This window comes from Bos taurus, chromosome 9 (genome assembly GCF_002263795.3).
Source record: "Bos taurus isolate L1 Dominette 01449 registration number 42190680 breed Hereford chromosome 9, ARS-UCD2.0, whole genome shotgun sequence".
Classification (NCBI taxonomy): domain Eukaryota; kingdom Metazoa; phylum Chordata; class Mammalia; order Artiodactyla; family Bovidae; genus Bos; species Bos taurus.
The window spans coordinates 80,880,564-80,900,842 of NC_037336.1; the positions used below are offsets into that span (position 1 = coordinate 80,880,564).

At 41.5% G+C, this 20,279-nt stretch overlaps 1 protein-coding gene across 3 annotated transcripts in view; it reads right to left on the reverse strand.

Annotated features, from left to right (window-relative positions):
- Window positions 1–3,713: 3,713 nt before the first annotated feature.
- The window catches only part of ADAT2 (adenosine deaminase tRNA specific 2), a 28,827-nt gene continuing 12,261 nt past the window's right edge, over window positions 3,714–20,279 (reverse strand). Inside the window, exons 2-6 of one of the 3 annotated variants that reach the window (XM_059889842.1) lie at window positions 16,094–16,198; window positions 12,817–12,967; window positions 10,101–10,207; window positions 6,851–6,923; window positions 3,714–6,750 (exon numbers count right to left, since the gene is read on the reverse strand). In XM_059889842.1, the coding sequence (XP_059745825.1) occupies window positions 6,707–6,750; window positions 6,851–6,923; window positions 10,101–10,207; window positions 12,817–12,967; window positions 16,094–16,153 (435 nt within the window). In that variant the 5' untranslated portion in view covers window positions 16,154–16,198 and the 3' untranslated portion in view covers window positions 3,714–6,706. 3 annotated transcript variants of the gene reach the window in all.

Below are 20,279 nucleotides of genomic sequence, written 5' to 3' on the forward strand. Positions count from 1 at the left end.
ATTCTTAGGATTGATGTGAGGTTTACTGAGGTAACATATGAAAAGAGCCGGGCACATATTTGAGGTAAATGTTAGCGTCTGTTTCTGACACATTCCATCCCCACAGTTCACATCTTGCCTCGTGATGTGAGATTCCAGTCGCTTTACCTCAGTGACAGTAAGGTCAGAACCTCTGCCCATGGCAACCCCCTCCCCCAACCACACAGACTCAGGAAGGAGCATGAAATCACTCACATCAGAGACAGAATGAAAAGCGACTCCTTCCCACAAGGAAGTAGGGGATCTTTGTAACTTGGTCCAAACATCCCTTTCCTGGGTCTTCACACCACTGTCCCTTCCTTACTCTAATATTGCATATGCTGCCCTTTACCTCTCCCCTGCCTTCTCAAATCCTACTTGCCTTTCAAGATACAGTCAGTGTCCCTCCTTCTACATGAAGTCTGCCTCAAATACTTCTTTACTGTGCAATTTAGAATTGACATAGTTTTTGTCTATTGGGAGTCTCAGGTGGCACAGTGTTAAAGAATTTGCCTGCAAAACAGGAGACGTGGGGTCAATCCCTGGGTCGGGAAGATCCCCTAGAGGAGGAAATGGCAACCCACTCCAGTATTCTTGCTGGGAGAGGGTCCTGGTGGGCTTTAGTCCATGGGGTCACAAAGAGTCGGAGATGACTGAGCAACTGAACACACACACACACATCTATTATGCATAAGACTTTGTCCTGAACTCAAAGCTAGGTAAAAACAAAACATGCACACACAATGCCTAATAAATATTTATTTTTTGTCTTCTCTTCAAACTATATATGTGAGTCTAGCAGCAAAGGGCTACCAAGCTTATTCCCCAAGAAAATTAGGGAAAGCACAGTGATGGGAATGGTATGGAGATAGTTTTTGTTTAAATCCTGCTTTTTAAAAGGGTCCAATAGATTTCTGAAATTATAGTCACAGTTCTTAAAAGTGATAAATATTTGCTAACATTTTTAATAAGATGATGATGAATAAAATGTATTTTTTATTGTAAACTCAAATAAAATGATAAAGTATCTTTGCTCCTTGACACTCTCTTGAAGTGTATGTAAGGAAACAAAATATTCTAAGCCAAGATAAATATTTTATACTTTAGTGTCTTGGATCTCTCTTTCATATTTATAAACCGACTTAAAGAATGAATCACAGTACTGAAGCAATTCACCACAGCTGTGCAATGAACCATGTGATTCAGTTCCAAAGTCACAGAACTTGAATAAGCACCTTAGAAATCCAATCTCAACATTTTATATTCTCTAGACCAGAGTGGGTAGGATATGTTTTCTTAAAGGGCCAGAAACAATATTTTAGATGTGGAAACCACAGGTCTCTGTCACAGCTACTCGACTTTGCCACTACAGCACAGAGGCAGCCCCAGACAATATGGAAACAAATGGGTATGATTCTGTCCCAACAAAACTGAATTTATGGTCACTGACATTTGAATTTCATATGTTGATGGGTCACTAAAATCTCCTTTTGATTTTATTTCAACCATTTAAAAGCTTAAAACCATTTCTGACTTGTGAGTGGTACCCAAATAGAGAGCAAGCTGAGTTTTCCAGCTCCTGCTCTAGACTCCCAAGTTCATGGTTTCTCAACCACATCACGAGGTCTCACTAGTAGTCATGGATACATGGTATGGAGCCCAAAGATCACTTAAAAATAAGGTGAGAAATAATCCCATGAGCCTGCTTTTATTAACTCGACTTGAAAAAACAAAGATCCTAAAGATGTCAAACTTTCACCAGAACATATGCCAGTCTTACCACAAAAATAACAACGTCACCCACCACCCCTTTCCTCACCACGCAATTAACGATTTTCAGAGGAAGAAAATAGTTGGCAGTTTTCTTCATAGATGAGGTCAGTGTAGGCTCATTTCCTTGCCAAAAGGCAGGGAGAGCAATTTCCAATGCCTTGTCTCCCCAGGGTTGTTCAAGACCAGTTGAGGCAGAACGACTGGGAAGGACAAGCTTTGGCTTCAACATGGATTTTTAAACAGGAAACTCACTACTTTAAAAAAATGTTCTTTTTTTTTTTTTTTCAAAAAGAGCCTTGGCTTTTGCTATTTATACTGATAGTCATTTTGAAAGTAGCAATGCTTATAACATTTTAAGTCTAGATATCTCTATGGAAACCCAAGAGAACTCACATTTTATGACCAAAGAGCTACCTACCTAGATCCTCTTGGACCACTGTAGGCCCTCTGTGAAGCCAACATCTTAGACCTATTTTTCCAAGACTCCAATCAGATATATAATTAAGTTGATAGAATTATTTGCTCTACTGAGGAAAAGATTAGGAAAGAACTTATTTCTGAGGTTGCCTTTTGACTTTTAAGACATCCCTATTTAAATATTATTAGGAAAAGAATTTTGTGAAGAATTTTATAAATTTTGGCAGACATACTAAAAGAGGAAGAACACAATCAAATAATTTAACAGTTGCATTGAAATATATATCATTAATTTTCTTTCCATCAATGTCAAATACATTTTCTTTAAAAAAAAATGTAACAGTTCCTCTCCCCAGATGGCATATTCTTTGCAAGGGAGTTGCGGGGGGTGGGGGGCGGGGGGTGGGGGGAGGAGTAATTATATAGCAAAGAAATCAGATAACACTTTCACCCAGTAACTAAAATTAACATCACCAGTGAGGGACAGATGGCCTTTGGGGACCTCCAGATGTGACACTCTGAGAAGAACATCTTATCACCTAGAATGCATAACCTGTATCTAATCATGAGGAAACACCAATATTAAAAAATAAAAAGGATGTTGGGACAGAAGGGCTGTATTATTTTTTTAATGTCACAAGAGACGAAGGCTGTGGGAATGTTCTAGAATAAAAGAAGCTAAAGATCCTTGACAATCAAATGCAACATCTGACCTTAGAATGGATCTGATATTGCAGGGGAGGGGGGAAGATTCTCTAAAGAATTAAGGTGTCAACTGCCAAACTGCAATACAAATAGTATATTAGATAAAAATACTGTATCAATGTTAAATTTACAGAAGTCAATAACTATACCATGATTATATAAGAACTATATGAGTGTATATATAAAAGAAGTTCTTATATAGCTTCCCAGGTGGTGCCAGTGGTAAAGAATCCACCTGCCAATGCAGGAGACATGAGAGATGCGGGTTCAGTCCCTGGATGGGGAAGATCCCCTGGAGGAGGAGATGGCAACCCACTCCAGTATTCTTGTCTGGAAAATTCCATGGATAGAGGAGCCTCACGGGCTACAGTCCATGGGGTCACAAAGAGTCGGACATGACTGAGCAAAGTGAATAAGCGCTAAGCAACACAGGAGTATAACAATATGATATATGTAACTTTCTACTAAATGGTTCAGAAAAAAATATATACATATATTGTTTTATATATATATATATGTTTTATGTATTATGTATATATATATATATATATTTAGAAAGAGAAAAACAGAAATCAAATGATAAAGCTTAAAGTAAAAAATGTTAATAGGTTTAAAGAATAAGGGACAGATAACTAGTTTTACAACTTTTCTCTAAGTTTGAAATTATTTCCAAATAGCATTTAAAGAAAAATTAACAGTTCTAGCCTACATTGGAGTCCTTGGCTATCTGTTTTCTCTCCATGATGTTCCAAATACAACACAGGAAGGGATGCTTGTGCCAAGTCACAAGCACAAAGATATTTTAACATGATCTTTTATCAGTGATTGAAGCCTGCCAAAGCATTACACACCACCCAGTGTACCGAGTCCAGTGTACAGACCAGTAACCATTGGATACTCTAGCAACTCAGATGCAATCATTTCCCACTAATTTCTCTAAACAAGGCTGTGTTCTAAAACCTTTCTGCATCCCACAACTTGCAGAATTATCTCATACACAAAGCAAACCTCTCAGCTGGCCTCTTAGACATGCTCCATCAGTATCAATCAATTGGATTCAATCGTTTGAAATGGAATAATACTTTAAGCCATGTCTATGTAGCTAGAGAATGTGCGGCGACTGAGGAAGCAGGACACCTTATCACACATCCTCACCATCACCGCTTAACTGCCGTCAAAATCCCACAGCCTTCATGTCTGTGAGCCCACAGTGGTGCTGGGGAGCTGGTGGTGCCCACGTCCAATCTTCAGTACTTCATTCAGACTGATTGTTCACCAAAGCAATGCCTAAGACCAAACATTTAGGAGAGACTACTCTATAACTCACCTGGTGGAAAGAGAATCAAAAAGATAATCAAAATTAAAATTTTCAGCGATGCTTAGGAATTTGGAATACTTATACATTCTTCAAAACAGCAAAGAACATATGTATATTGGTAAGTCTTTTGTATCCTTCCCTATTTATAGTTTTATTATTTTCTTGACCCTTTTAGTAGTGACTGTCTCTGGGTTAAAATACCCAGATTCTATTTCTGGCTTTGGTTTTGTATCCCAGATACTCTTATTATTAATTTTCCCCAAAATGTCATCAATAATTTTATTTGACAATGTTTACCAAGAACTTAAGAGGTTTTAAGCTTCCCGGGTGGCTCAGTCGGTAAAGAGTCTGCCTGCAATGCTGGAAACCCAGGTTCAGTCTCTGAGTGGGGAAGATCCCCTGGAGAAGGAAATGGCAACCACTGCCAGTATTCTTGCCTGGAGAATTCTACAGACAGAGGAGCCTAGTGGGCTACAGTCAATGGGGTCACAAAGAGTGACCAAGAACTTACTTGACATAAGATGTGTGGCTGAACTTATGGGGTGGTACTCCCCAGAAAAAAAGCTCTCAGGTTTTTTGTCTGCAAATAATCCCCAAGAAAATGACATGAAGACAATAAGTACAATGAAGTCCACTTGCAGAAAAGCCTAAAAAGCAGAAATGAATCATGACTAACAGCAAACATGTACAAACTAGTCAAAGCACTAAAATTTAATGAGGAGATCATTTTTAAAGTAGGTGAAATTGAATGGAAGGTACATGCAAAATTATTATAGATTTAAAATCATGCATATTCTTCTCCATAAAACTTCTCAAATGCAGTTAAAAACACACACGTACAAAACCATGCCATTATAAACCCTTTGTAGTATGTAACTGTGATTAGCTGCTACTCTCGGCAATATAAAAATCCTTTCACCACAATTACATTCCAGCCTGTAATGTAATTCAAAACAAACAAGTCAGAGACATCACTCAAATGGCAGAACCAACAAATACAGATGCTTTGCATCAAGGAAATGAATCCACTGAAGAAATGCAATCGAGAAGAAGCTGCCTTCCAAGGCTTGGAGCTGGGTTTCTGATGGAACAGCGAGGCCCCCTTCTGGGCAGACACAGAGCATCCCCAAGAGGCTCTACAAAGCTGAAGTTCATAGTGGCAACCACTGCTACAGTCAGGAAGGTGAGTACCGAGCTTCCTGCTGTGGATACCCTTTCTAGGGCTGTGCTCACACTTTTACATTTTAGATTTTTTTTTTTTTTGGCCACGCTGCATGGCATGTGGGATCTTGGTTTCCCAACCAGGGATGGAACCCTTGCTACCTGCAGTGGAAACTCAGAGTCTTAACCACTGGATTGCCAGGGAAGTCACTTTTACATTGTAGATTTTAAATTCTAAATCTGGTTTTCATAGAGAAATAGCTGTGTTTGATTTCAGATGTAATGAATTATTCTATTTAATCCTGCAACCATTCCTCCTACTGAGGGGCATGCCCACACCCTCTGCCTTGTTCTTTTTGCCATAATTCTTATCAGCCTCTAACATACTGTATAATCTATTATGATCATTGTCTGTCTCCTCCCGTTAGACTAGGAGCTCCATGAGAGCAGGATACTTCATTTTGCTAATGGCAACCCACTCCAGTATTCTTGCCTGGAGAATTCCATGGACAGAGGAGCCTGGAGGGCTACAGTTCATGGGGTTGCTGCAAAGTTGTACACGACCAAGCAACTTTCACTTCAGTGAATGAACAGAGCCTGGCACAGTAGAGTTGCTCAATAACAAAGAAAGAGTCATCTACTTAGGCATTTCTTTTATTTTTATTTTATTTCATCTTCAAAGAAGGCATGAATAAGGTTTTATGATAGCAGTATGCTGTTAAATGATGAATATGTGTTTTAAAAGTATGTATTTTCTCTAAACGCTTTATAAAAGCAAAAATCTCTTGTAAGGACCACAGAATCGTGGTCCAATATGTATATGATTCATATATTAATACAACTTCCAAGGAAGTCTCCCTCCCCGACACACGCAACCCGGGAGAACACGGTGGCTGCCAAGGATGAAGGACCCCCGTCTGTAAGGCCTGGAGCAGCTGTCTGTCGGGCGATGCTCTCCAGGCAGACACACCAGGCAACTGAGTCTGGATACACATCCTCTGAAAGTCAGTGCATTCCTGGACCAGGCATAAGGATTTTGGCATGAAGAACAGGAACTGCTTGCTAATTTCTAAAACCTCAATCTTTAACTTTTCCCCTTCTTAAAAATGGTCTTTCAGCTTGTGGAAAAGCTAGGAGTTGTTTGCAACTGTCAGCCTTTTAAAAAGTGCTCATTTGCTCCCTTAACAGAGAAAATGATGAGAAACCATTTTCCCGCGAATTATGGACAATATATAAACATATGCTTCAACGATGTCAACAGCTTTCTGTCCAAGAATGTCGTCCCAGGGGCGTGAGTCTTTCATTAAAACAAGTTCAGGATTTGTGACATTCCTTTTTTCGAACCTTTGATTTTGGTGCTGTGAAAAGAATAGAAAAGAAAGAGAAAATGAAGAGGTAGGCCCATGCAGACTTGCTTCATACCGACCAAGTATGTGTACACAGGAGGGGAAAACTGACCATTTGGATTTTCTTGTTTGTAGAAGGTCTTTAACATCTCCACTGCCTCCTCAGCCCGATATCCAGGGGTGCACTGATGAAATAAGAAAGCTGAGAATGAGCACAGGCCTAGGAAAATGTGTGCTGTGTTCCGTGAAAATGGCAACACATACATCATTATGTAAATATATTTCAGATAATGTTAATACACCTCACGGATATTAGGAAAATCAGTAAGGAAGTATATTTCCAAAAAAAAAAGACCTAAATTAAACATCACTAATTAACTCATTATTATTTTTCAATCAACTAACTGTGTGATCCCAGTTCAGTTCAGTCGCTCAGTCATGTCTGACTCTTTACGACCCCATGAATCGCAGCACGCCAGGCCTCCCTGTCCATCACAAACTCCCATCACAAACTCAGACTCACGTCCATCGAGTCAGTGATGCCATCCAGCCATCTCATCCTCTGTCGTCCCCTTCTCCTCCTGACCCCGATCCCTCCCAGCATCAGAGTCTTTTCCAATGAGTCAACTCTTCGCATGAGGTGGCCAAAGTACTGGAGTTTCAGCTTTAGCATCATTCCTTCCAAAGAAATCCCAGGACACCTACTAGTTATGTGATCTTGTGTAAGGTACTTCAACTTTCTATGCCTCAGTTCCCTCATATGTAAAATATAGGTAATTATAGAAATTAACCCAAAAGGATTTTGTGAAAATTAAATGAGGTTAGATAGTCAAAGGTATGGTTTTCCCAGTAGTCATGTACAGATGTGAGAGTTGGACCATAAAGAAGGCTGAGCACTGAATAACTGATGCTATGGAACTGTGGTCCTGGAGAAGACTCTTGAGAGTCCTTTGGACAGCAAGATCAAACCAGTCAACCCTAAAGGAAATCAACCCTAAATATATTCATTGGAAGAACAGATGCTGAAGCTAAAGCTCCAGTACTTTCGCTACCTGATGTAAAGAGCTGACTCACTGGAAAAAACCCTGATGCTGGGAAAGACTGAAGGCAGGAGAAAGGGGCAACAGAGGATGAGATGCTTGGATGGCATCACTGATTCAATGGACCTGAGTTTGAACAAGCTCTGGGAAATAGTGAAGGAGAGCGAAGCCTGGCATGCTGTAGTCCATGGAGTTGCAAAGAATCGGACATGACTTAGCAAATGAAGAACAACAAAATGAGATTAGATAACATAGCCCCTGTTAATTAAAACACCTGGCACATTGTGAGTGCTCACTGAGCACTAAGCTATTTTTATCTGCTGTTCTTTATTTAACAGGGGCCCATGAAGTGTTTGATTCTATAGAGCTCGGGTTGGCAGTCCACAGCTAGAAATGGTCAGCTAAGAATGGTTTTTATATTTTAAAGGGTTAAAAAAATATATATGTGACAAAAATATAAGTGGCTCACAAAAGCTAAAATATTTCCTCTCAGGCTTTTTATAGAAAAAACTAGTCGAACCTTACTACAGAGGATATTTTTTAAGTGTTCAGTTTCTTCTATCTTTGATTCTTTCAGCAAAAAGGTCAACATGTGAAAGAATAAGAAATTGGGATAACAGTAGAGGGATGAAACTTAATACTAGAGAATATTTAGAGAGACTGAGCAGATCATCTCAGGAAAAGAGGAGGAATAAGCTTAGGTTTGTGAGACAACCAGCTGATAGTGGTGGAGTGATTATTAAGGGAGTACCAGGAAAGAAATTGGAGCAATAAAATGAAGTCAAAATATACAGGCCTTTGAAGGAGCACAACGTGATGTGGTCACTGGTAATGTCACTGGCAACATCTCTGGCATGTTGGACAGAAATGCTCCACCCATATCTGATATCTAAGGGCTCATCTTTGTTCAGCTGAGAAGCTTTGAGGAATTCTTCAGATCTTTCTCATAAATGAAGTACAGAGTCAGCGATTCATTTGCAAAGAGTTACGGAAGCAAAACCTGAGTTACTGATAGAAGTGACTGGAAGAAAACAAGTCACTTTGCATATTGTTTTAATGATCAGGCTAACTGTACTGCCTACTCTCCATCCTATGACGGTTTCTTTTCTGATGTGATGGTAAAAGTTATCTGTTCTCAAAAGTGCAGGGCTTGTTGGGAAAGCCAATGTTCAGCTGGGAAAACTCAAAATAGAATGTTTTCCAAAACTTGTTCTCATTGGGATTCAACCAAATTTAGCCCTTCATAGGTACTTAATATTCTCCCAAGAATATCTGAGATCTTTGTTAACTACATACCATGTCCAGCATTCGTTAAGTCCTTTTCTTTTTAAAGCATAATACTTTTAAGATTAACCTTAGATCTTAGAGAGAAAAAAATCAAACCAGTTTATGGGAACTGGTATTTGTCTAGAGACCAAACTCTGAAATAAAAATTCCTTCTGCTCATAGCCTTAAACACGAAAACTCTGGGAGAAGCGTCAAAGTTAAAGAGAAAGTAGAATTTCTAAGTGGATTCTTGGGCCTGGGGGAAATTTCAACATCAAAAAGGCAGGGGGAAAAAAATGAAATCAGGTATTGATTCCTAGATGCCAAAAATAGTACAGGGCAATCAAGCAAAATGACTGACTTTGTGAAAAATATTGTGTATTCACTGTAAATGGCTGCTATAGTCACCAACACCGGAGAAGGCAATGGCACCCCACTCCAGTCCTCTTGCCTGGAAAATCCCATGGGCGGAGGAGCCAGGTAGGCTGCAGTCCATGGGGTCGGGAAGAGTCAAACACGACTGAGCAACTTCCTTTCCCTTTTCACTTTCATGCATTGGAGAAGGCCATGGCAACCCACTCCAGTGTTCTTGCCTGGAGAATCCCAGGGATGGGGGAGCCTGGTGGGCTGCCGTCTATGGGGTCGCACAGAGTCGGACACGACTGAAGCGACTTAGCAGCAGCAGTCACCAACACAGACTAAGCATCATGCAAATCTGGTACAGCACAGAGCCAGGCACACATGTGGAGGGGAGAGGCCCATAGTGGTAGGGTCCTTACACATAGCTGATGATGTTGGTGAAGACTGTCAGAGGAAAGCTTGGAAGGCTGGAACTCTCTTTCTGGAGGGATTCTGTGCATTAAGACAGCTAAGCACTCTCCTGGAAATGATTACCTGCAGTCTTACACTGAGGCATCCATGACCTTGGCCAGAGGTTCCCAGCACCCATCTGGTTCAGTCATGGCTCCTTGGTGTACTGACAACACGCTAATTACCCGCAAGCCCGTAGGTGAGATAAGAGTAATTAGAAAGAAAAAGTATAACCGTTCATGTTACCTGAAATGGTTTCCCAGTACTCGGTAGATCAGCAGAGGCAATATCCAGAACAGAGCCACAACCACCAAATCTTTCATTCTGGCAGCCATAGACAACCAGTGGGATTCCTGAGAAAGAATTAAGGTCCTACAGAGAACAGGCAGTTCAAGTGCATATTGTGACAAAACTAGAGTGGGTTTATACCAGCTATCCTAGAGAGGAAAGCCCACGCTACCCTTAAAAATAATTAAACTTGGGCTTAGTCTTAAAAATTCAGTTTTGCAATCAAGTAGCATGGCCGAGCAGTCTAAGGTGCTGGATTTAGGCTCGTCTCTTCAGAGTTGTGGGTTCAAATTCCACCACTGCCAGACAAGAGGTATTTCTCTAGGTCTAAGCACCCTTTAATTCAGGAAATTCCTTCTAGAATATAACTTAGTTTTAGGCTTCCCTGATAGCTCAGTTGGTAAAGAATCTGCCTGCAATGCAGGAGACCCTGGTTTGATTCCTGGGTCAGGAAGATCCACTGGAGAAGAGATAGGCTACCCACACCAGTATTCTTGGGCTTCCCTTATGGTTCATCTGGTAAAGAATCCGCCTGCAATGTGGGAGACCTTGGTTCAATCCCTGGGTTGGGAAGATCCCCTAGAGAGGGGAAAGGCTACTCACTCAAGTATTCTGGCCTGGAGAATCCCATGAACTGTATAGTCCATGGCGTCACCGAGTTGGACATGACGGACAAACTTTGACTTCACTTCACAATCTAGTTACACAAAAGAAAGAGGTTTAAAGGATTTAAAAATTAACATCTCACAACTGCAAATGGAGTGAAAACTGAATGTGTATTTGCTAAATGCTTGCAGCTTGGTGCTCTCTCTGGCCTCTCCTAAAGGAGATATTTTGGAATCACTAGAGAATTGGAGCCAAAAGGGAGGCAGAAATTTAATCCAGAGATTTTCACCTCTTTAAAAATAACAGATTTTCCCTCTGTTCTTTCCTCAAGCAAATATAACTGTGGCTCAGAATAAACCAGACTAAAACGGAGCCACTCGGGATGGCACGATGGGCAGAGAGTTTACAAAGTGGAAACTGTATGTCTTATCATACTGAAAGCCCTCTCTATTATTTTTAGTGATTAAATGATTCACACCCACATACCAAAATAATGGACATGAGTTTGAGCAAGCTCCAGGAGATGGTGAAGGACAGGGAAGCCTGGCATGCTATAGTCCATGGGGTTGCAAAGAGTCAGACACAACTGAGCGACTGAACAGAAACAACCAAAATAAATACATAAGAACATGCTAGCATGAGATTCAACAATTAATTGTTGAATTATCCAGCAATTTTTAAAAAGATCTTTAGAGGCTAACTGGCTGTACTCAGTATTTGTGTCATTTATTCCGTGAAAGACACAATTCGAAGAGCTATATCAACTTCCCATTTATTTAGTTTACAGTTCTTGGGGTCCAAAATCACTGTGGACAGTGACTGCAGTCATGAAATTAAAAGACATTTGCTACTTGGAAGAAAAGCTATGACAAACCCAGACAACGTATTAAAAAGCAGAGACATCACTTTGCTGTCAAAGGTCCATATAGTCAAAGCTATGGTTTTTCCAATAGTCATGTATGGAGGTGAGAGTTGGACCATAAGGAAGGCTGAGCACTGAAGAATTGATGCTTTCAAACTATGGTGCTGGAGGAGCCTCTTGAGAGTCCCTCAGACTGCAAGGTGATCAAATTTGTCAATCCTAAAGGAAATCAACCCTGAATATTCATTCATTGGAAGAATTGATGGTGAAGCTGAAACTCCAATACTTTGGCCACCTGATGTGAATAGCTAACTCACTGAAAAAGACCTTGATGCTGGGAAAGACTGAGGGCAGGAGGAGAAGGGGACAACAGAGGATGAGATGGCTGGATGGCACCAATGACTCAACAGACAAGAGTCTGAGCAAACTCCGGGAGACAGTGAAGGACAGGTAAGCATGGTGTGCTGCAGTCCATGGGGTTGCAAAGAGTCGGACCGACTGAGCGACTGAACAACACAACACAGTATCATAAATACTTTCACTTTGTAGTTACTTGAATTTTTCAAGCCTTCTATGTAATAGGTATTCATGGCAAAAATAAACAATAAAGACTTATAAACAGAGAAAGAGAAATTTTAAGTCACCTGTAATCTGTTCACCACAGGCAATAAACAGAGAAAGAGAAATTTTAAGTCACCTGTAATCTGTTCACCAAAGGCAAAATAGGTGCATATTCTTCAGGTCTTTTCTTATGTACACTGTTAAACAGTCTAATTTATGGTCTGTCTTTACCTGACAGCTTAAGTTAGCTTGAAGCGTTTCTTGCTCTCACTTACTTGTTATAGTTCACTGATACTAAAACAAAGACTTCAGTATTCAAAAATCTTTCTTAAAAAATGTTTTGGCCTAGGAACACTGTATTTTGTAAAGTACATCTTCCAAAATTTGTTTCACAATTCTGTTTTCATATAGTAGAATCTTTTTTAACATTGTCTGGACTTTTTTGTTTTACATTGATGCCTTTTTTTTTTAATTGAAATATAATTGCTTTACAATGCTGTGTTGGTTTCTGCTGTACAACATTGTGAATCAGCCACATGTATACATATAAGCTCCTCCCTCTGGTGGGAGGAGCGTCCCTCCCACCCGCATTCCACCATCCATTTTTGAGTTCATGACACATGAACCTGTGAAGTCAAAGGATACTCATCAGGCGGAGAGCAGCTGCACACATGATACAGGGCTCCACGGTGACGTACAGCACAGTGTGTTCAAACACTTCAGAAGGACTCCTGCCGCGGCGACGGCACCAGTCTAGGGCCTGGTCAATGGCCACCATTTCTGCATGTCGAGTAGCCTGGAAAGAGAGCTGCCTGCACTGACCTTGTTGGCTACGTGTAACAGTATTTTACAAATATTCCAAAGTAAATATGAAAAACGGGCCTATTGTTTCTGCAAACATTTCAGCGAATAAAGGTTTCAGGACACCCTTAGCAGCTGACAGTGGACTTCCTAGTTCAAGTACTATAGCCTTGCCGACAAAAGATACCTAATCTGAGATGTCAGAGGAATTAGTGCTCTATTTTTAGTTAAGTATCTAAGTACTTTAGGGGACACTCTGTCAATTAAAATACCAGAGAGATAAGTCTCAAATAAAAAAAAGATGTCTATGGTTCCTGAATATTTCCAAGGAAACTGAAATTTTCATAAGCATGTGCTTTAGGTTCGAATATGTTTTCAAGACTGTCACTAACCTCACTCTAAACAAATCTATATTTAGAATGTCATCACTGGGATATCATCACTTACATTTTCTCTGGGATAAGATTTTATATACTGGCAGACTCTAGAGAGAAGCAGAGGTTTGGTATCAGTTTCAGATACCTTCTGGGAGCAGTAGAGTATAGGAGAAATGCAAGAAATTTGAAGTCAACCATACTTCAGTCTGAATCCTGGCTGTGACATTACTAATTGTATAGCCTTGGGCAAGTTACATAGCTTTTCCAAGCCTTAGTTTCCCCAAATGTAATTCTAGTATCTACATCTCATAAAGTGATATGAATTATATGAAGCACAGTCACACATAACACTATATATGTACTCTGCTATGTGGCAATTATTTATAGTACTCATGAATAATTATGTTTATCAATAAACTTACACTTAGTGTCAACTATGTACAAGCCACTGCACTAAACTCTGTGGGGAAAAAAGTCTCTGTCCTCCAGAAGCATAAAATTCAGTGGGGCAAACAGAAAGGTGTTCATTTACCTGTGGAAAGTGCTGGCACAGTGGCCAAGGGGCCATGGAAGCCAGAGGCAGATGGGAGCCCTGCTGGCCCAGAATGATAAACTCAGAGCTGGAAAGTTCTTTGGCAAAGAGGGTCCCATACCTGACTGCATACCAGAACCAACTGGGGAGCTTAAAAAAAAAGCAAAGTTCCCCCCAACTTGGGTGCTTTTTAGAAATCAGGTTCAGATTTACTGAATCAAATGTGCTCATAGTTCTCGAGAGATAATCAACGACCTAAATCATCTCAATCAACTCTTTTACCGCTGAAGAACCAGAAGCTAAGTAAGCTATGTTAGGAGGTTACTAAAGACACACAGCTGGGCGAGGTGATGGCGGTGGTGACGGCGGGTAATGGTAGCAGAGCCGAAAGTAGGACTTGGGTCTCCTCTTTTAGGGTCAAGAGTCTTTCTATACTGTGATTGTAGGGTAACCTTCTAAAGAGCACAGAATACTAAAATTAAATCCAGGTTAATTTCAAGGTGTGGAAGAAACTCAGGTCACTGGGGGTTTAGACAGATGTTGCTAGGACATCCGACTTTCTCATGTTAAAGATACTGTACTGAACCACAAAATACAAATAGGGAAATACGACAATTATTTAAATCACAAAATTCTACTCCTGAATAGTATCTGTAGATTCACTAATTGGTGTACTACGGCTTATTGGGCTTTCCAGGTGGCTCAGACGGTAAAGAATCTGCCGGCAATGCAGACCCAGGGTTTGACCCCTGGGTCAGGAAGATCCCCTGGAGAAGTAAATGGCAATTCACTCCAGTATTCTTGCCTGGAGAATTCCATGGACAGAGGAGCCTGGCAGGCTACATTCCATGCAGTTGTAAAGAGTCAGAAACGACTGCGACTAACACACATGGCTTACTACTTATCTTACAGGCATCTTGATGTCCACGTAACAACTGTTTTGTGAATTTGGGTTCCTATTTTGCTTGTGTTTCACTAGATCTGAGTTTTCTTGTTGATAAGTGTGATGAATGAACTCGAAAGTGCTCATAGCACCCCCACCTCGTTCTCTGGCTCCCAAGTAAGATCAAAGTCAACGTGAGGGGTGGTAAAATTATAAGCTCTCCTTGAGTCCCCCCGGCACTTCTTATAATCCTAAAACTTATGATTTCATTTCTACTCACTGTAACATGCTGTGGTGATACCACATTCAACAAGTGTTTCCTTAATTCATAACTTCTCAACCTAACCACAATAAAGTCACAAAAGCTTTTAAAGTGTACCTGCAGGTGGTGGAGACTGTACCCCACTGAATTACTTGCTTTCTTTATACAATCCTTTTATATCTCCACAGCTATCAATTGAGGGTGACTTTTTAACTGACTAGGAGGAACACAATAATTAAAGGTACTACACACCCAAGGGAGAAAGCAATGGCACCCCACTCCAGTACTCTTGCCTGGAAAATCCCATGGATGGAGGAGCCTGGTAGGCTGCAGTCCATGGGGTCGGGAAGAGTCAGACACGACTGAGTGACTTCACTTTCACTTTTCACTTTCCTGCACTGGAGAAGGAAATGGCAACCCACTCCAGTGTTCTTGCCTGGAGAATCCCAGGGATGGGGGAGCCTGGTGGCTGCCATCTATGGGGTCACACAGAGTCGGACACGACTGAAGTGACTTGGCAGCAGCAGTTGCACACACCCAAGAATACTAGAGTGGGTAGCCTATCCCTTCCCCAGCAGATCATCCCATCCCAGGAATCAAACCAGGGTCTCCCGCACTGCAGGCAGATTCTTTACCAACGGAGCTACCAGGGAAGCCTCACCAAAGGATACAATATGAGCTAAATTGCTATGGCTCATAAAGTAGAATTTCCAGGTATTACATTTGCTTAAAATGGAGATGGACTCTTTTCTTCTGTATGGACACTCTGATGTAATAACACCCCTCTTGGATTTTACTCGTGTTAAAGCTCTATGAAATGGAAAATCAGACCCAAAGAATTTACTGCTTCATTAAATTTTTCTGAATTATCCAAAAATTTGAAAATCAGTATGGATCACTTTTTATAATCAGAAAAAAAAAGACATTTGTAAAGGTTTCAGGAAACTGTCCTTCCACTTATGGTCACCTAATGCTACACAGATCCATCTTGCCACCAACCACGAGAAATCCATTCCACGCCTACCATCACTGTCATATGTTTGCAATTTACTCTTCAACTCACATACATTTTTGGTTTGATTAACTTCATTTCTCCCCTTGCCCACAACTTCATTGTTGTAGACCATAAGGCAGCCAACAGGAACTTCAGTATTGTCTAGGGCGTCTTTGGCCTAAAAGACAAAGTGGAAAATCTAACAGGTGATGTTCAATACTTGAAAAGACGAAAGAAACAGGCAGCCTAAGGACTACACACATGAACAAACATCAGAGCAAAGAAACGTGGCTCAGTTTCCCCTTTTCTAAAACATTTCAGTATTCAGTGCCTTTATTCTCTGTTGTGTCTGTATTGAGAGAGACTCAAGAGCAAATCCCCATCATAGTCCTGAGCTCCCTGAATTTTTCTTTTACTGGAAGCAGAACTGATCAAAGACTACTTTTGATCCTTGTTCTTATATTGCCAGGGGTGTTGGAGAAGACTCTTGAGAGTCCCTTGAACAGCAAGGAGATCAAACCAGTCAATCCTAAAGGAAATCAGTTCTGGATATTCACTGGAAGGACTCATGCTGAAGCTGAAACTCCAATACTTTGGCCACCTGATGTGAAGAACTGGCTCATTGGAAAAGACCCTGATGTTGGGAAAGATTGAAGGCAGGAGGAAAAGGGGACAACACAGGATGAGATGGTTGGATGGCATCACCGACTTCATGGACATGAGTTTGAGCAAGCTCCAGGAGTTGGTGATGGACAGGGAAGCCTGGCGTGCTGCAGTCCATGGGGTCGCAAAGAGTCAGACACAACTGAGCTACTGAACTGAACTGAACTGTGCACTGTTTTCTGACAGAGTACAGGCTTCTTAGGTGGCACAGCAGTAAAGAACTGCCTGCCAATGCAGGAGACATGGGTTCAATCCCTTGGTTGGAAAGATCCCCTGTAGGAGGGCATGGAAATTCACTCCAGTATTCTTGCCTGGGGGACCCCATGGACAGAGGAGCCTAACTGGCTATATTCCATAGGGTCTCAAAGAGTCAGACACGACTGAAGCAACTTAGCACGGCACAGCACACATGTATTTGTAAACAGGTAGAAGAATAAGTAACATTTATAAGTCTTTTATTAAAATTCTTTCTTTGTTGAAATTCCACTTGCTTAATCTTTCTGATGCTTTAAAAATTACAGAAAACATCCTCTGGTATTCAACAGCATCAAGGTGACCAGACTGCTTATCTCCCTGTGCCCACAATCTCTGTTCTAAGTGAGACAATAATGGCTTTGGAGCACTCTATACAAAACTGGCACAACCATTTTGAAAAACATTTTAGAAGCTTCTTTAAGAAGTAAACACACATGTGTGCTAAAGTCGCTTCAGTCGTGTCTGACCCTTTGCGACGCTATGGACCATGGCCCTCCAGGCTCCTCTAGGCAAGAATAGTGGAGTGGGTGGCTATTTCCTTCTCCATGGGATCTTTCCAACCCAGGGATCAAACATGCATCTCTTACATCTCCTGCACTAGCAGGTAGGTTGTTTACCACCTAGGAAACCCCAAGAAGTAAACCTACAAAGAGCCTATGAACATCTAGCTCATTCTACTCCTAAGTATTACTTAAGAGAAGAGAATATGTGTCCAGCAAAAACAAACAAACAAACCTTGTAAAAGAATGTTCATAACAGCTTGGCTGTTAGGTTATATTATGTTATGTTATTCATAATAGCCAAACACAGGAAATAGCACAGGTGTCCATCAACAAAAGAATGGATAAACATGCCATGGAATACTACTCAGCAATAAAAGAGAAACAAACTACGGATACACACAACACCATGGATGAATCCCAGACATGCTAACGTAAAAGAAATCAGACACAAAAGTGCACACAATGCATGATTCCCTCCAAGTGAAGGGCTAGAACAGACTAAACTATGATGAAAGTAATTGCAACAGCGGTTCCATCACCAACAGGGATGAGTAGCTTGACTGGAAAGGGACACAAGGAAATCTGGGGAGGAAAAAACTTTACCGTGATAAGGGTGTGGCTTACATAGATGTCTGCATCATTCAGAACTGAATCAACAATACATTTAAGACCTGTGCATCTCACTGTATGTGAAATATGCTAAGTCACTTCAGTCATGTTTGACTCTGTGTGACCCCATGGACTGCAGCCCACCAGGCTCCTCTGTTCATGGGATTCTCCAGGCAAGAATACTGGAGTGGGTTGCCATGCTCTCCTCCAGGGGATCTTCCTGACCCAGGGATCAAACCCACGGCTCCTGGGCTGCAGGTGGATTCTTTACTGCTGAGCCACCAGGGAAACCCATGTGAAATATATCTCAACTGAAAAATACAAATGAGAAAAATAAGTTTAGGCACAGTTCCACCACCATCCCAGGGATGGTAAACTAATCATTATAGTTGCAGAGTCACCCCTCCATCACTAGCTGTCCATTTTTTTTCCAGCCCTATGGTTGAGGGAATGGGCTTCCGTGCCGGCTCAGCAATAAAAGAATCTGCCTGCAATGCAGGAGATGCGGGTTTAAATCCTAGGTCAGGAAGATCCCCTGGAGAAGAAAATGGCAACCCACTCTGGTATTCTTGCCTGGAGAATCCCATGGACAGAGGAGCCTGGTAGGCTACAGTCCATGGAGTCACAAAGAGTCAGACATGACTTAGTGATTAAACCACCACCATGGTGGCTGAAGGAGCCCCAGCAGTTCTGGGGCCCAGGACAGCTAAGGAATACTTCTTCAGGCAGAGAGCAAAAACAGTCAGGTTACTTTTGGGATGCCCGGACACCACAGGTGAGAGAGAACCTGAAACGGTTGTGACCTGTGAACTAGCGTAGTCATTTCCACCTCACTATGGTTTAAAGAACCCAAGTACCGCTGTTTCTAGAAAGGCATAGCATTTCCTGTTTGGGCAGGCTGGAAGACACTCTAGAAGACTACATTCCTACTGAAGCAGAGGCATTTACACACACCACAGGGCACACGAAGTGCCAAGTTGAAGGCTTTGCTGAAATCAGTATGTGTTCCGTCTCCTGCACTAGCCGCTTGCTCCCAGCAATAACCCTATCATAATGCTAGCGTGGGTCCCTTAGCTGCTTCAAACATGCTCAGCTGACACTTTTCATTTGGCCAACAGTGGTGAAAGGAGAGGCACGTTGTGGGAGCATATGATACTTCTCTTGCATCTGGAGTAGTGGGATAAAGCTGGGGCCTGGAGAGATGGAAGGAGACAGTATCTGAAGCCATAATACCACGTTCTTCAGAACTGGGTCATGCACTACCCACAGGCTAGTTCTGTCCCAGTTATGTAAAAAGTTAAAGCACACTCAGTTTGCGCAAAGTTTGAAAGACTGCAGAGGTCTTTCAAAGGTTTGGTGCATATATACAAATAAAAAATGTACCATAGGTTACTACAGGAAGGAAAGCTGGGAGGAGGACTGACAGCTGGAGAGGGAGGAGACAATAAGAACCAGCACAGTTAAGGCAATCGTCACACATAGAGTGAAATTTAAAATAAGTTCAGGATGACGCATAAACTGGGGTCCACAAGAAAGACAACTCATGTGCTCATCCATCAAATATCTGTTGAGGGTCTTGAGATAGGGAAGTTATCCTGGATTATTAGGTGGCCCCAAATGCAATCATAACTGTCCTTATGAGAGACACGGAGAGAGATTTGACATGTAAAGTAGATAGCAATGGGATGATGGAAGCAGAGAGATTTGAAGATGCTACGCTGTTGGCTTTGAAGATGTGGGAAGGAGTCATGAACCAAGCAAGGAATGTCACGTTAGAAGCTGGAAAAGGCAAGGAAATATATTCTCCTCTAGGGCCTCCAGAGGGCGCACAGCCCTGCTGACACATTTGTTTGGGGGCAGTGAAATGGAGAGTGGACTCCTGGCCTCCAGAATCGTAAAAGAATAAACCTATGTTGTTCTAAGCCACCAAGTGTGCAGGCATTTGTTACCGAAGCCAGAGAAAACTAATACATCCTGTTAAGAGGAAGAAAAGATAAGCTAAAATGGGAAGAAAGTATTTATAAACCATATATTTAAGGGGACTCTTGAGAGTCCCTTGGACAGCAAGGAGATCAAACCAGTCCACTCTAAAGGAAATCAACCCTAATATTCATTGGAAGGACTGATGCTGAAGCTGAAGCTCCAATATTTTGGCCACCTGATGCAAAGAGCCCACTCGTTGGAAAAGACCCTCATGCTGAGAAAGCCTGAAGGCAAGGAAAAGGGGAG